Source organism: Pocillopora damicornis, chromosome 2 (assembly GCF_964200805.1).
Source record: "Pocillopora damicornis chromosome 2, jaPocDami1.2, whole genome shotgun sequence".
NCBI lineage: Eukaryota > Metazoa > Cnidaria > Anthozoa > Scleractinia > Pocilloporidae > Pocillopora > Pocillopora damicornis.
The window spans coordinates 927549-942928 of record NC_142671.1 but is presented as its reverse complement, the minus strand read 5'-3'; the positions used below and the strand labels follow the sequence as shown (position 1 = coordinate 942928).

The following is a 15380-nucleotide window of genomic DNA, read 5'->3' as shown; positions in this document are numbered from 1 at the left end:
CTCATAATATTTATATACATATATTTATATATTTATATATATATAGGTTTTTTTTTCAAGTTCAGGTCTTTTTTTTTTTTACCAAAGCACTGCGTTTTAAACGGTGGGTACAAGGTAGTCCCGTGACTTGTGCTTTAATGGTTTCCTCTCTCAGGCTGTCTGCTTTTTTTATTTACGATAAACGAGCGCGAGTAATTTACTGTTCACTCAGCTGACATTGGTACATTTTTGAAACGAGTAGCCTTTCGGACAGGATTGATTTCATCATGTTTCCAGTCGCAAATGAGAAACAACGCTTGAGTGTGGCGCTCATAACAAGGCGATTCTTGTAACATCTGTTTACAGCATGTTTCTGTTATTATACACTTCCTTAATTAAACTTAGGCACACGAATGTGCTATATATGCTTCTCATGGTAGTTGTAATCATTCCTGGAGAACTCTCAGCTAGAGAAAAAACGCATCGAAAGAAATAAACAAAAAGTTACAACAGAAGAAAGTCTTCCTTTGTGCTTCTCGCTAGTCTCCATTAAAAAACTTTAAAAAGGATAAATCTTGCCTGTTTCCGGACCGGGGGAGAAGAGTTTCGTTCACGAAACCAGATGACGATTTCCCACACAAAACATGTGTATTTTACAGTTGTTTGGAACGGCGTGCAAATTACCCGTGGCACTGACTACAGACATGCGATCCGTCGCGTTTCGATTATTCAACCTTCGTTATCTTATTTCTCACTTCGTATTTCGTAGTCTCTAACTGGTGACCTATATCAGAATCGAACAAATCCTATTTTTTTTCCGCTCGTAAATTTCGGTAGCAGCTGAACAGCCGAGACGAATTTGTTACTTTCAGGTCTTGACATGACACTTTTCACTGCCTTACACACGTGTGACGTATCACATGACCTGAATCTAACCGTTTTCAAAATGGCCGTCGATTAATCGTCAAAAAAATTTGTAGAAAATTTGATTTTGCACAATATATCGTTAATTTGCTCATTTTGGATTCTTTTACCTAGGAGGAATGTATCGGGACAAAAAAAGAAAGGAGAAAAATTTGGCGTCAGTTACCGAGGCTACAATTATAACATTGGTATGGAAAAATAATTTAAAAATTCCTACATAAACCCTTAAGTAAATGAGTTTACAAAAGAACTGCACTATCAACCCAACACAAAGATTTCTTTATTAACATCTCACTTGAAAAATAACAATACAATATTACTGCAACTTCGAAAATCTCTAACTTTTCAAAAGCGAGTTTCGAAGGTTAGGCAAATAAACAATAATAAAGGGTCGTAAGGAACATTGATTTTTGTGGGGAAAGGAAAATCGGGAGGCAAATCCTTTCACCGATACGTCGCCACTAAAAACTTAATCCAAGCTACATTTACCTACTTTTTCACCACAGTATAAAAATAACATCTTTACCTTAAGTATTGTAGGCTATTCCAACGGTCAAAACGTATCTCACATCTCTTATCTTAATCATGTTTACAGTTACTGTACTTAGGGTTGATAAAAATGGCTTCGTCATTCTGAAACGACTATTCTTAGACTAATTGATTGAAAATACACTGCGTTTTTATATTTGTCTCCTCGCAAGTGAGATATAACACCTAATTTTTGGAATGTTTTGTTCTTTTCACATACAATGTCACAATAGCACCACTGCAGCTTTTTAGAAGTACTCATTCTTTTGGTTTTGTGTACCTGTACCTTAGAATGGGATGGGTGATACCCGTTTCCCATTAATGAAAGATCAGTGCCACCTTAATCTTGTGATAATTTAGCAGTTGCAACTTGATTCAGTATCGAGGTTACTTTCTCTTTCTCTACTAGATATGTATACGTCAATATCAGACAAATCTAAGTTGCCATAGATCTCGTTTGCAATCATTCTAAACATTTCTTCAACGTTTAGGCCAGTTTTTGCACTCGTCTCGATGTAACTAATGCCGAGCTGTTTGGCACAATTTTCCCCTCTCTTTCTAGTGATGACGCGTCCTCTCTCCTCCATTTTATTACCCACTAAAATTAAACTCACATTATCTGGTGCACAGTTCTTAATAAACTGGTGCATTCTGGGAACTCCCTTAGTGAAAGAAGACTTATTTGTTACATCATACACAATAGCTATGCCTTGAACGTTTCGTATGAGCTGTGGAACCATAGATTGGCATTTTTCTTGGCCTGCCGTATCAATAATTCTCAAAGTAAACTCTCGGTCGTGCAGACAGATCGTAGAATTCTTAAAGTCCATGCCAAACGTAGGAACAATTTCCTGAAAGAAGATGTGGTCAGAATACCGTAAAATTAGAGATGACTTTCCTACACCGGACTCTCCGAGAACGGCAACTTCAATCTTTGGAGTTTTCCCCCCCATAACAATTCTTTCCTTCTGTTGTGCCTTCTCAGATTCACATTGAAACAGTTCAGCGAGCTCCTTGGCGCTAGGTCTCTTCTTAGGGGAATCCTTGATACAGCAGAAGACGATATCTTTCAGCTTATGCTCACCCATCATCTCGATGTCACTCTGACGGCGTTCCCTTTCTGGTATTTGTCGACCATCTGCTCAATAAAGAGGGAAAAAAGGTATAATTTACTGCAACAAAAGCTTGATAAGTCGCAGTTCTAGAGCTTGCCAACGTGGGTACTAGAACTGAGTAAAATATGACTGCCAAGTTGCATATTCCTGGGTAAGATTCAATTTCAAGATACCACGCTGTAGCACTGAGCCACAGGGAACTCGTTGGTTGGCTAAAGACGTATACCAAGCTCAAGCTCCGAGATCTCCCACCCCCTTCGACCTGCCTACCCTTGAAAAAAACGTAAAAATGAAAAAAAAGGCAAATTTTTCCAACGAATTTTGCTAAAAATTATGACTTTTTACGATCGAGGTCTGCATAACTCCAATTCATGGCTCTCTTCTTCCATTCGTTGCCACCAAAAGACCCCGCTACGTTTCTGTTGTTGTTGTTGTTGTTGTTTTTTTTTTTGACATTTATACTAAAATAATACTTACACTTGATTTATGACCATTGTCACCTATTTTAAGGTTTTACTTTCTCTCAAGAACTTCAATGTCAGTAGCGTGAAGAGTTCGTGCATGAGCCACACGCGCATGCATTGCGGACCTGTATTTTCTTTAAAATATGTTCGGTTGTATTGAACATGTATTGCATGTATGTATTGCATGTATTGTTTACAAAAGTGCGATACGTACCTTTCGTAAAAGGTGTCCATGGTTTTGGGGAGGGCAGCCGTCCATTTATAACTTCCATCAAAGTGATTCCGAGTGAAAAGATGTCAATCTTATTGTCATATTCGACACGCGATCGGCCCCTTGAAACGGGAAAAATTGGATCATAGTCGGGGTGAAACGTTTCTGGTGCAGCATAAACTGGCGTTCCGGGTACAGGAGAACAATAATTTTGTTCGCCTTTTGGAAGCACTTTGGCAAGACCGACATCAGCAATCTTTGCTTGCCGTTCCTTGGTCAGAAGTATGTTTTTGCTGGCCAAGTCTCGGTGAACTATCGGTGGATTTTGCTGATGAAGATACGCGAGACCTTCCGCCACGTCTAACATAATCGAGAGAGTTTCTGAATATGGAATCCTCCCTGGATGACAATTAGCAATGTACTTCCCTAAATCACAATCCAAGAGTTCAGTTATCAGCATTGGCGGTGAAGTATGTGAAATGATAAATTCCAATAACGTAACCACGTTTTTATGCTGGAGGTTTTGTAGAATTTTGCATTCCGCTTCAAACTGCGCCAAATATTCGTTGCGAGATGTGAAGAGCTTTTCATGAAGAATTTTAACTGCTACTGGTCCACCGTTCCATTCAGCTTTGTAAACGCTTCCAAAACTCCCGCTCCCCATAAGTTTCTTCCTCTTAAGATTTGGTAACATTCTAAACAGGACCGATTTTTTCCCTTACTCTCGTCAACTGTCTGTAGAATAAACATGTAGGCCGGAAGTTGTCGTACTTTCGCTTTTCAGATGTCTTGATCCCAGGTTCCTCTCATTGCATGACATCTCCATTCTCTTTCCCTACGCTAAGCGCTACAATTAAGAGTCATCCTCACTTTTCGTAGCCCAAGGCATAATTTAGCTTTCATCTGCTCTCAGTAAATTGGGTCTCCGTTTTTCCGACAATCGCGAGGGGTGAAATAAAAATGTTATGTTTGAGGCTGGAAAGTAAGTTCGCTTGCACACATACGATGACAATCAAATCAAGCAAAATAGTTGAATAACCCAAATAGACAAGCGAGAAATTAAAATCGAACCTCCCAGGGATAGTCTACCGCGTTGGCGACTCTGCCAACAGGTCTGAGGGTATCTGGGAATGAGTACATTGCCATACATTCATAACAAGTATAGTTTTTCCACGAAGTCGGTAAATCAACTAAAAATGAGCACACGAAGTAGTCGCAGGGAGTATTTGATGAGGTCTTCCCATGTTTCTGTTCAACCGATTATTTCAATTTCACTCTTAAGTGCTATTTAAAGTGGTCCTCAAAGAATGCATCCTTCAGCTACAGGGGGGGTGGGGGGGGGGGAAGGGGACTTCCCTTACCTCACTGACGCAGGTGATGCTTGAGTGGTGTCAAGAGACAGAGAGACAACATTTACAAAATTAAAATAGGACCATTCTTTATATTTACCAGCTTGCTTATGCACTATACAGGTAAGAAATCGAAGCTTTAGAGCTGTAAAAGTAAAAATTGAAATATGCGCTAGAAGTAAACATAAATTGCTGCGCAATGCAATTAGGCTCTATTAAAATGGTATAGTTGCCTCAGTAGGTGCCATCATATTTCTAATTACTATTTACAATCTAAAATAACCATCTAAAAATTCTAATCATAGTTAAAATGTCACCTTTCTCATAACCCTCAAATACTTATACAAAATTGCTTTTTAAAGACTGATGCTACAATGTTATTCTACAAGATAAGCCTAATAGGAAATGCAGTTACCATTTTCACAACAACATAATAAACAAACAAACAAACAAAGTGATTAGAATTTTTTGAGAAATTCATGGAAAGGAGAAAGAGGGCAATGTGCATGCATACAGAGTCCATGTTTTGACAAATTAGTTTCACAAAAACTTCCCTCCTAAAACAAGGTTTGTAATCCTGCACATCCTATTATCCTGTAATATTTTTGCAATGCTCGTTGTTAGATGCCTTTGATGTGCAAAGTCTCCCCTTAACTTTGTACATGCCAGTTGCAATCCGAGTATATGCCAAGTGCAAATCAATTAGTGTTGTTAAATTTCATAATTACTATGAAGGCTAAAATCTTAGTTTTAATATCATTTTAGACTGTTATGAGTATTTCCTTTCGCACTTAAAATAAAAGGAATGACACTACTTCCAGAATTACCAGAATATGATGGGCTGTGGCATAACAGTCTGCATACTATTCTACAATCAATAATGCAAACTCCAGGGTTGGAAACTTTATCAGCCTCACCCACACTTTGCCATTTTCCACCAAGCTATAACATACTAATACCAGTTTTAACTGGTTGCACACACAATACTGCTTATCCATCACTAAAATCACAAGTACAAAAGGAAAATTCACTAAATCAAAATGAGCATTAATGTGTAACTTAATTTGAAATACTTTGCACAAAACTAGTGACACAGCTGTATGTACACTACAATCAACACATGGATTTACCATTTCCCCCTAGCCAGGCAAAACTCTTCCCTGATGTGTGCAGTTGATCAGCTAATTTCACAATTCCACAAATACATCGATAGAAAACTGTACCATATTACTTCAAAATTTGCTGTTAAATTTTATAAGTTACTAGTTACTTATTCATATTTATTTTTGGTTTGCAGTTAAAAGGATTGAATTCCATAGACATTCACAATGCTAACATGACAAATATTAATTCCAGAAAACCTATGTAGCACAAAACATAAGTAAATTTTATGTGACTCATAACAACTGCAAAAGATGCACCTATTTCCAATGTCAGTTCAAAAGACATCTACAGGTCTGATGGTCTTCCCCAAAAACTTTAAGTTTGTCACCTCTTGAGGTTTACTTTCACAATTTCTCCCTCTCTACGCATGGTTGCAAATTCCTACATAATTTGCCTCTGTGAAAAATGAAAGGACTTTTAAATATTAGATACAACCAATAGATGAACTTAAATTCTTGTTTCTCCTTGAACACTCTGAGAAGTTGCAACCACATGGGGTGTAGTTTGATGATGTGATCTCAACCAGTGTTTCATCAAATGTTCAATTTTTTGGTTGAATGTAATTCATTTTCAATGTGTTGCTTGCATAGTTGCAATTTCCTGAAAGCAGCCTCTTAACATACTAACCCCAATATAGCCCTACTCATATAATTTCCATTCTTGTTCTGACCTAAATAATGTACACTTGTCTTTTTTATCAGTTGCTAGCCTTTCAAATAAGTTGCGAATGGACACTTGGTTTGGTCCTGGTATAGAGTACCATGTTCCTATAGATACCCCAAACAATCTGCAATTATAATTGTCAAGATTTCCAATGGAACTAAAAAGAAAATACAAAAGAACACTGTCTGGCAACTTGCAACTGAGTATGGCTGTTTTATGTACATTTCTCCCTCTATTTGGACATCAAAGGCACATTTGTATGCAATCATTGATTTTCATAATTATATAAAATATAGTTAGTAGCATATTGCCTTTTTGATAAAGATTCAACTAAAAAGTGAGTATACAGCATTTTTGCATACGGTACAGCATACACAAAACCCAGTAATAGGTTTTGAGCATTTAATAAGCTTTAAGCCTAACTTACATCTTTAAGTATTCAATAAACATTCACACATGAAATAACACATTCTATGAAACCCATCAGGACATTGATGAACAGTGAGCAGAAGGAGAACCCATCTGTGTAAGAACTTTATCAAGCCATTGAAGGGGGCCATTGAGGTGAAGCTCAATCCAACATGGTGTACTTGTTACAGTTTGTCTGCGATACTCAGCACCCCAGCCTTTTACAAACGACATTCTGATGGTACACATACGAGTTAATGCATACACTGCCTCAAAACCTTGATTGACAGACTGTGACAATAACTGAGCAAATTCTTGATTATTAAAGATCTTTAGGTTGCATCCCGGTGGAATCTTACACACAGTGGCTGGGTGCCAGCCATACCGTTGATTACAGTTGGGGCTCTGTACAAATATACTACTGTCACTTAAACACTCAGCAAACACTTCACCACCAATGTAATAGAGGCGGACTCCCTTCCCAATGTGTTTACGTGTCATCTCTATTTGAGGGTTGCGGTTAATATTAGACAACAATCCCAAACAGAATCTGTCACAACTAGAGGGATCAGTAAAGCCATCAACAGTAAGACTTGGTCGAGCCGCATGAAAAATTTCTCCCACTCTTGTGTTCATCTCATAATATGAAATCTGGCACCAGTATGCTGGTTCAGTGTACTGGACAGGCTGTGCATCTGGAAGACAACAGAACAATGATTAGAACATAGCTTCACAAAGTACACTTGATCCATTTGCCTGTGGGTTGCAAGCTAACTTCAGATTGTTTTCCTTTTTTTCCTTCAGGAAACAAAAGATGTTTGACAGTATCAATGTTATAAAAGAAATGGTTAACATGCAGCATGCAACCATTGAGTTATGAAAGCACTTAAAAAGCTAGAGTCACTCCCTGCTACCACCTTGTGCCGCTCTTACTCTTCTCTTGTGCTTAGCTGCCTCCCAAGTACATCCATAACTCACTGCACACTAACCATTTCCTCATTACAATTAAGCCTCTTGTTGCACACATGTTTATATATGTATTGTTCATATAATGAATAATGAAACAAATAAAAAAGGGTTTACGTTAAAGCTTAGCAGTAGCCATCACATGGTGAAAGGTAACAAATGAAATACTTGTTTTTACCTGCAAGAGATGGATCTGGAGATAGAGGACCTGGATCTGCAAGGAAACCAGAAAAATAGTTGCCACTGAACTCTGACTGTAAAGAATGTTTGGGAGGCTGACTAGTGAATTTCAATTTAGAATGTGGTTTACAGGCTACATTTTTTGTACACCAGTCAGAGGGGAAAACTAATGAAAAGAGGATGGGTTTGCAGATTGTTTACGTTATTCACTTAATTTACTGAAACTACCCAAAGGATTTTCCTTGTTCATACTAAAAGCAAATCAAAATAGTGTAAAATGGCTCCTTTATCATGACGTGAATTAAGCTCAAAAAAACTACTTGGGGTCTTACCTGTCTGCATGCTCTGTGGTTGATCTCCTGACACTGAGCACTGATCCTCTGACATATAACCTGGAGTATCTGCACAGGCAACAGAAACAATACAAGTTAATCACCATGACATCAGACCATCTTTTTGCATGATACAAGTCCTTGACAGCATGATTTACCCAAAACACAACAAATTTGTGAATTTCATGTTCAGACAATAGAAAACATCTCAGAGAAAGTGACAGGGGCTTGTGGTTTGCCTAACTAACAACATTCTTTCCTGGTGTTGTTACTCAGTTTGTTTGTCGTGTTTGTTTTGACATTTGTGACGTGTGGACATCATGCACATATGCAATTCCCTCAAAACATTTCACCCTTTATGTTATAAACAAGTAATCACAAGTTCCTATGTGCAATAAAGGATTAATTTCACTTCTATTTCTAAAGTTTTCCCAAACTTAACAAGGAAAACTTTGAAAATAGAAGTGAAATTAATCCTTATTAGCCCTCAGGCCCATGTGATTACTTTTGCAAAACATGACTGAAACAATACCATTTCCCTGTAAATTGACATTTTGCTTACTGTGATTGTTAGGGGTACTCCTAAATAATTGGCTAGCAGTTCATAGTGTGAGCCAAGTGTCAATATAAATCTTATGAGAGGGTGTGACATGCTTCTCAACCTTCAAAAGACCAAACCTTCCACTATGATTTTGACAAAATACCATCTCTTTTAATACCAGTAATGGTAAGAGGATTCAGTGGAATCCAATTTGTTTTGTAATTGTACAAGTGATCAACAAAATCAGACAAATGTAAAGCAGGAGTGCAATCTGTTAATTTCAAGTATAATAATAGATTGCTTTGGACACCTCAAAGTCCTGTTACCAGTTAATCAAACAATGACAAAATTTGAGAAATAATCTAGTATTGGTTATACTTATCAGGCAAAGCAACAGTAAAATCATGAAAACAGGATGCAAACAACACAAACTGTCCAATGACACAGGCAAGACATGTAAACTGTCCTATTATAATGTCCAGTTACAAGCAAGGAAGACACCATCAAGGGTTTGGAGAAACCTTAACCCTTTGACTCCTAGGAGTGACTAGCATCTAATTTCTCCTTACAATATCACCCCTGAATAACACATTAATGTCATGAGAATAAAGGAAATGATCACCAACTAAAGAAACTCTTAATTGTTTGACAAATCAGTACACAGCACATTAGTAAATGTACAGAGAACAGTATGGAGAATATGAATACTGATGTTAATGTGTAACTAAATGACCTGGAAAAAAATTATTTTGCCCTCCATTTTGAGTCTCAATTCATTTTTCAGCCCTTTAACCCCTTAGAGTAACCAGCTTCTAACTTCTCCCTACAATATCAGCCCAGAAGCAAACATTACAGTTATGAGAATTGAGGAAATGATCACCACCTGATAAAGCTCTTGATTTTTAAACAAATTCTCATTGTCAGCACTTCAAGAAATGTAAAGAAGAAGTGTAGAGAATATGCATACTGATATTAGGGTGTAAAGGGTTAAGAAATACCAAAGCAAGCCAAATGGTTCACAGCCAGGACTCCTTCTACACGCCCATTCAGTGGTCTCTTATTTGTATTCTTTGGTACAATACTTCACTTTTGTACTGCCTCTTTCCACACATTGTGGGAAATTAAAGGTTTGTTTTTCCTTTTTCTTTCTTAAGGTCAATGTGTGTTCCTAGCTGGAGCAGTAGCTATAGTTTTGTATACTCCTTGTCTGTTCATTCTCATAGAGAAGAGATTAAACCCAAGCAACCTAAACATCAGAATAATGATCTTATGCCAGTGCTCCCATGTTTTTCACTCACCTTGGCAAGTGAAAAACATATTTGATGACTAGAATTTCAACAAAAGTTGCAAATTGGCAACCAACAGATTAAAAAAAAATAAATTAAAAAAAAATAAAAAAAAAAAAAAGAAAAGGGGGGGGGGTGGGGGGAGGAAAGCAAAAAATGAGAAATTTATTGATCCTTGGTCAAATTATTGAATGAACAAATGCAAACAAACTGTTGTGCGACTCCCAAATTGTACCTACCAGGCAACTGGAATGGGGAGTTAGTGGGCTCTTGGGTAGGAAATGAAGTATTTTCTGGTCTGGTGTATTCTGGGAGTGCTGGACGTTCCCTGGGAACTTCAGTTGTTTGACGTGGAACAAGAACAGGTGGAAGAACTAAAAAAACAAACGCAGTCAAATAAGTTATAAGCTACCCATTAAAATATGGTGACACTTAACGACTGAACAACCAATGTTCTTTGGCAAAAGTTACCCCTGCTTCTTGGCCTTAAAGAGAAGAACACCAAAAGGTACACATATAATACAGATTTAACTCGCCTGGATAAATTGTTCAACATGTCATTTATACCTAGTACTATTATGACGCAGCACAATGAACACAAAATCATAAAACAATTGAATGAAAGCATCATAAAAAGGCATTACCCACAGACATTTTCCCAAAATATTGATTTTCATTTTAAAGAAAAATAAAAAGATTTAAAATCTGACTTTATTCTCAAATCTTAGATCTAATTTCTGCTTAATATCAAACTTCTTGCAGTCAGAATGTATTTAGTTACCAGATATTTGACTGCAAATACATGTTACTACCTATTGGCTTTATCCATACTATGGTTTTGATAGCAAGTATTCAAATATATCATATAAGGGATTGTTAATACAAAAAAAATCATTATTTTTTTCACACTATCAACATTTGAAGATATTGTTAATCAGAGCTGTGACTGGATCATAGAAAAGGATTGGATACTCTCAAAATCAAAGAAACCCTTGTCTCTGATCTGGAACTTAACAGATCTGACCAGGTCATGACCCATAAGGAGGTTGTTTATTCCCATTGTCCACCCACTAGAACAGATAATATCATTCATAGATTTGTTTGAACTCTGCAAAACAACTTTCCAAAGTTTCAAAGTTTTCTGTCCATAAAAAATATATTTTTAACTGTTGAACTGTTTTACAGGTGTATTTGAACAATAAAATGAATATTAAGTAAACTTTGAGGAATTAATTTGGCACTTCAGATTGATCAAAAAAGTCACATAGTGTTACTTCCTTATTAAATGATAATGTCGACTGTGATTTAACAGGAAAATTTAATGAAACTCAACCATTCCAATGTTACATATGAATGTTCACTACAGTTTGAACTGCAGCAAAGTACTGGGTAATGCTCAATGTTACAAGATTAAAGTGTTGCTACTGTTACAGAATGCACCAAACACAGCAAATAGTGCACACCTAAGCCCAATAAACAGTATTATGAAGTGTTAGCTTTGATAAACATGTTCTGCTGATAAAAGCCACACACACACACAGAAAACCAAGTCACACCCTTGACCAATGTAAATCACTGATATGCTGATATCAGTGTTTAAGACACATAAGCATGTTAAACATTACACCAATGTGTGCTTCAAAATATAAGAGGAAAAATAAACTATTTGGACAGACACAAAGCTTTAACAACAACAAGAACTGCACACTCCTTACAAGAGAAAACAAAGAAACCATATATCTTATTTATTAATAGTATTTGACTGATCAAATAATAAAAATAAAATTCCAACGGAGAAAATGTAGAAGTTAGTATTTTACAATAGGTTAGGTTTCACTGGCAAAAAGGAAAACCAAGTTTATGAAACAACGCATGGCGATTAGCATTTTCATGATATCACGTAACAACATCACCATTGTGAAATGATTCGAACGAAACCATGAACAATAATGCAATGGAAACAGTGAAAAAGGTAAATTCTAAAATACTTGCATCTCCACGAACAACTCATTCGTTTGACAATCGTAAAAAATGATAAAGGTGAAAAATCTGCAGTTGATCATTGGCTCTATATCAGATAACAAGAGAACGTATGGAGACTCCCTTCCGGAGACAAGCCCAATTTTCTTTATTTGATTTCTCGTACAAATTGCCTCCAGAACAATGCAAAACAAAACTTGTATATACACTCTCGCTGTTTGACTTTGCATTACTACGCATCATCGACCAAAGTTTCGTATTCGTCAACGAAAAATGGTTGATAATTTCTCCTCATTAATTTAAATTGACGGAAACAGACCGAGGCACTAGCGTGGCGAATTACAAATGTATACAGAGAAATAAAATTCTTAAGTCAACAATCATTCACGACCTAAGAGCTTTAATATGTAGGACACAGCTTATGAACTTCAATTTGGTAACATTTTAAAAAATATTTGACGCGGTTCTGGGCTATTTCATTGCTTGGTCAAACGACAAACAACTGGCCGTTTGATAATGAAACACATCACAAATGAAGTCCGTAAAAAAATATCCTACGACTTTCAAATAAATATAAAACTTAAGTGGGACAATGTGTCATTGAGCACTGTCAAACTACCGCTGAAAGTACTTGAAAGTTTGCCTTATAGCGAGAAGATCGAATTTTTTCTCGGCGCGAACACAAACACACGTACGTTTGTCGCACACATACCGTCGAATAACTATTCATTTGGTCGAACATCTTTCCCAAAATTCAACGATTCAAACAACAATATCTAAAGTAACATTTAATCGAGTTAGTTTAGAGGCCTTTGAGAAGCAGCAGAGAGGATTCAAACCAAACCCACGAAAAAACGGAATGAAATGAAAATCTGTATGATATCGGCATATTTCCTTTAGCGTCCATAACGCGCTTGGAATAAATCGGCAACTGATCGTAAAGAAATTGATCAAGGTTGAGAAAAAGCCTTGGCAGCGACTGTCGGGAATAAAAACACCGAGCCTAACAACCAGTCCGCAAAAATCGCACAAAAAAAGTCCTACAACACCAGCCAGTGTCGTAGTTTTACGTTGTACTACACAATTTTACCATCCAACATGACCTCCGCAAAATCAAGGCATCTGTTTTGAAAATGGAAATTAACCGATCAGATCCGATCAAAGACTCTATCTACAAAGCAGCAATTCAATATTGGACGTCAAAAACAGCTGATAGCAAAAGGCGAAGAAAAATTAATCTGGAACGTGCACAACCTATGAGCACATTTTGCAGGTTTTTTGAACACATGTTCGTTCATTCAATAGTACGAGATACAACGGCCGATTAACGCTATGTTGGTTGACAAACCATCAGTGAAAAGGCGAAATTTGAAGTGGCCATTCGTCTAGAATCTTTTACTCGAGAGGATTGCATTTCTGCAGTCAAAAATGCACTTTTTCTTGCTAACATATCCAGCAATTATCGAACACATGGACGAAAGCGTAATTATCAAGGAAGAAACATACTCATTTTCTTCGCGACTTAGGCATTACAAGGATGTTTTAATGGCATGTTCGCTTGTCATCCCTGCTGCTTTCGAAAAGGTAAATTATAATTTTATACTTAAGTAAAACATTCAGATTTCCTGCCATCCAGAACGATCACAGGAGACACTCGAGCAGTGTACAAAGTAATGAAACACGCGCGCTGAGATCAAAACAAAACTAGATAGACTAATTGGGACGCCGAAAGAACACAAACGAGATATTTCTACGACCCCGTAGAGCATTCTTTGCGTAAGGAATTGTGCACAACATTGATTGTAAAATTACCTGGTGTTTCTACTCGCTGATAGTGGAAAGGATTCACACAAACTTCATCTTTCTTCAAGCTAAAAGCGTATTCACACGACTCAATAGGTCGCAATTCGTGATGGCTTTGCAAGTCCGGCCAACGCCATAGTCGACAGTAAATCACATGAGGCAGACCTTTGCGATGCGAAACTTGCAAACGGCCGTCTAAACTGCGAGGTATTGTCACACATTTAGTAGGAATACCCGGGTTCGTGATCGCTCTTTCCAGCTCCTCAAGGCCTCCAGTTTTCTTCAATTTCTTTACCAAACTCTTCACTGCTTTCTCGGCCCATTTATCATCGTCGTCCGTACTTCGCTTCCAGCCCAGCAATCTCTTAACAATGGGCGGCGTAAAAGGAAGAAGCGAAGTCATATTACCAAAACACTCTGGCTAATCCAGATCTCTCTAGTTCTGTAACACGCCAGCGTTAACCCCTTAGTCTTGGAAGCAAACGTGAATCGATTCCCAATTCTCGCTTATCCTTTCTTTGCATAGGATCGAGTCCATTTCTTGACTGACAGGTGAGGCATTCTCATCAGTTTTACGTGGGAGGTACGCGAACCACTAACCAATCACAGCTCTCGTAATATTGACGTCATAGTGCTCCTGACATTGACACAAAGCTGTGGTTGATCAGAAAATAGGTGTCGTCACGTGACTAAAAATCGTTTTTCTCATTCCACAATGAAAACGAAAACTTCTGCTATTTCTATTTCATAAGGTTTTCGTCTCTCGGTAAATCTACAATGAAAACGATCAAACCAGTTTTCAACAATGTGACAAGAATTTAATGAAAGTTTTTCCCTGACCTCTACTAATAGTTCAAAATTGATTGCGCGTATAACCACAAAGTTATTTTTGTAAAAAGGCAGTAGACGACTTAGGTGCCGCCCGAGTCAAATATGGTTCGTGAGAATCAGTCAGTCACGTTGATGTTAAGTTTATTTGTTTAGAATTATTCTGTTTACAGAGAATTGACACCTATGATGACATTAAGGGTGCAATTCCTAGGCAACTTTTAATGACCTTTGGTGACTCTCGCGCTCTAAGGCGGAAACGTTTATCCCGAGAAACCCACTTTTCGTCTAATTTTGAACTAGTCTATTTACTTTAATCTTCTCATAAGCATGATTTTACGTTCTAATGGAACTGTTTGGGTGTCATCAGAAGTTGTATTTATTTCTCTGTTTCCGACGATCACCTTGCAAGGTACTTTCGTTAAGAAAAATTAACACCTATCGAACAACTATTTTGGATATCAAAGTTTGAGTTCCCATTCTGACATTTGGCGCTCCCAATTTCAGGCGCTCAATACCAGTTGATCGTGTATACAACTTCACATGCAATTCTTCTAATTCGCGAAAAAATTTCAATACTAGTGGATGTGAGCTAAAATGAGATTTGTTTTCACCAGCAAAGTGCCATTAATGATACTGCATCATATTTCTATTACAAC

General features: G+C 37.3%; 2 protein-coding genes across 2 annotated transcripts; both read right to left on the bottom strand.

The window, feature by feature from the left end:
• Window positions 1-1169: 1169 nt before the first annotated feature.
• Window positions 1170-3965, bottom strand: LOC149049442 (uncharacterized). Its single transcript, XM_089194965.1, has 2 exons — window positions 3225-3965; window positions 1170-2569 (listed from the first exon to the last, which is right to left on the bottom strand). The coding sequence occupies exons 1-2, from the start codon at window positions 3913-3915 to the stop codon at window positions 1788-1790; spliced, it is 1473 nt and encodes a 490-aa protein (XP_089051091.1). The 5' UTR covers window positions 3916-3965; the 3' UTR covers window positions 1170-1787.
• A 668-nt stretch (window positions 3966-4633) lies between these two features.
• On the bottom strand, window positions 4634-14382 carry LOC113667438 (SMAD family member 3). Its single transcript, XM_027183258.2, has 5 exons — window positions 13903-14382; window positions 10350-10484; window positions 8284-8352; window positions 7950-7985; window positions 4634-7500 (listed from the first exon to the last, which is right to left on the bottom strand). The coding sequence occupies exons 1-5, from the start codon at window positions 14294-14296 to the stop codon at window positions 6881-6883; spliced, it is 1254 nt and encodes a 417-aa protein (XP_027039059.1). The 5' UTR covers window positions 14297-14382; the 3' UTR covers window positions 4634-6880.
• Window positions 14383-15380: the final 998 nt, after the last annotated feature.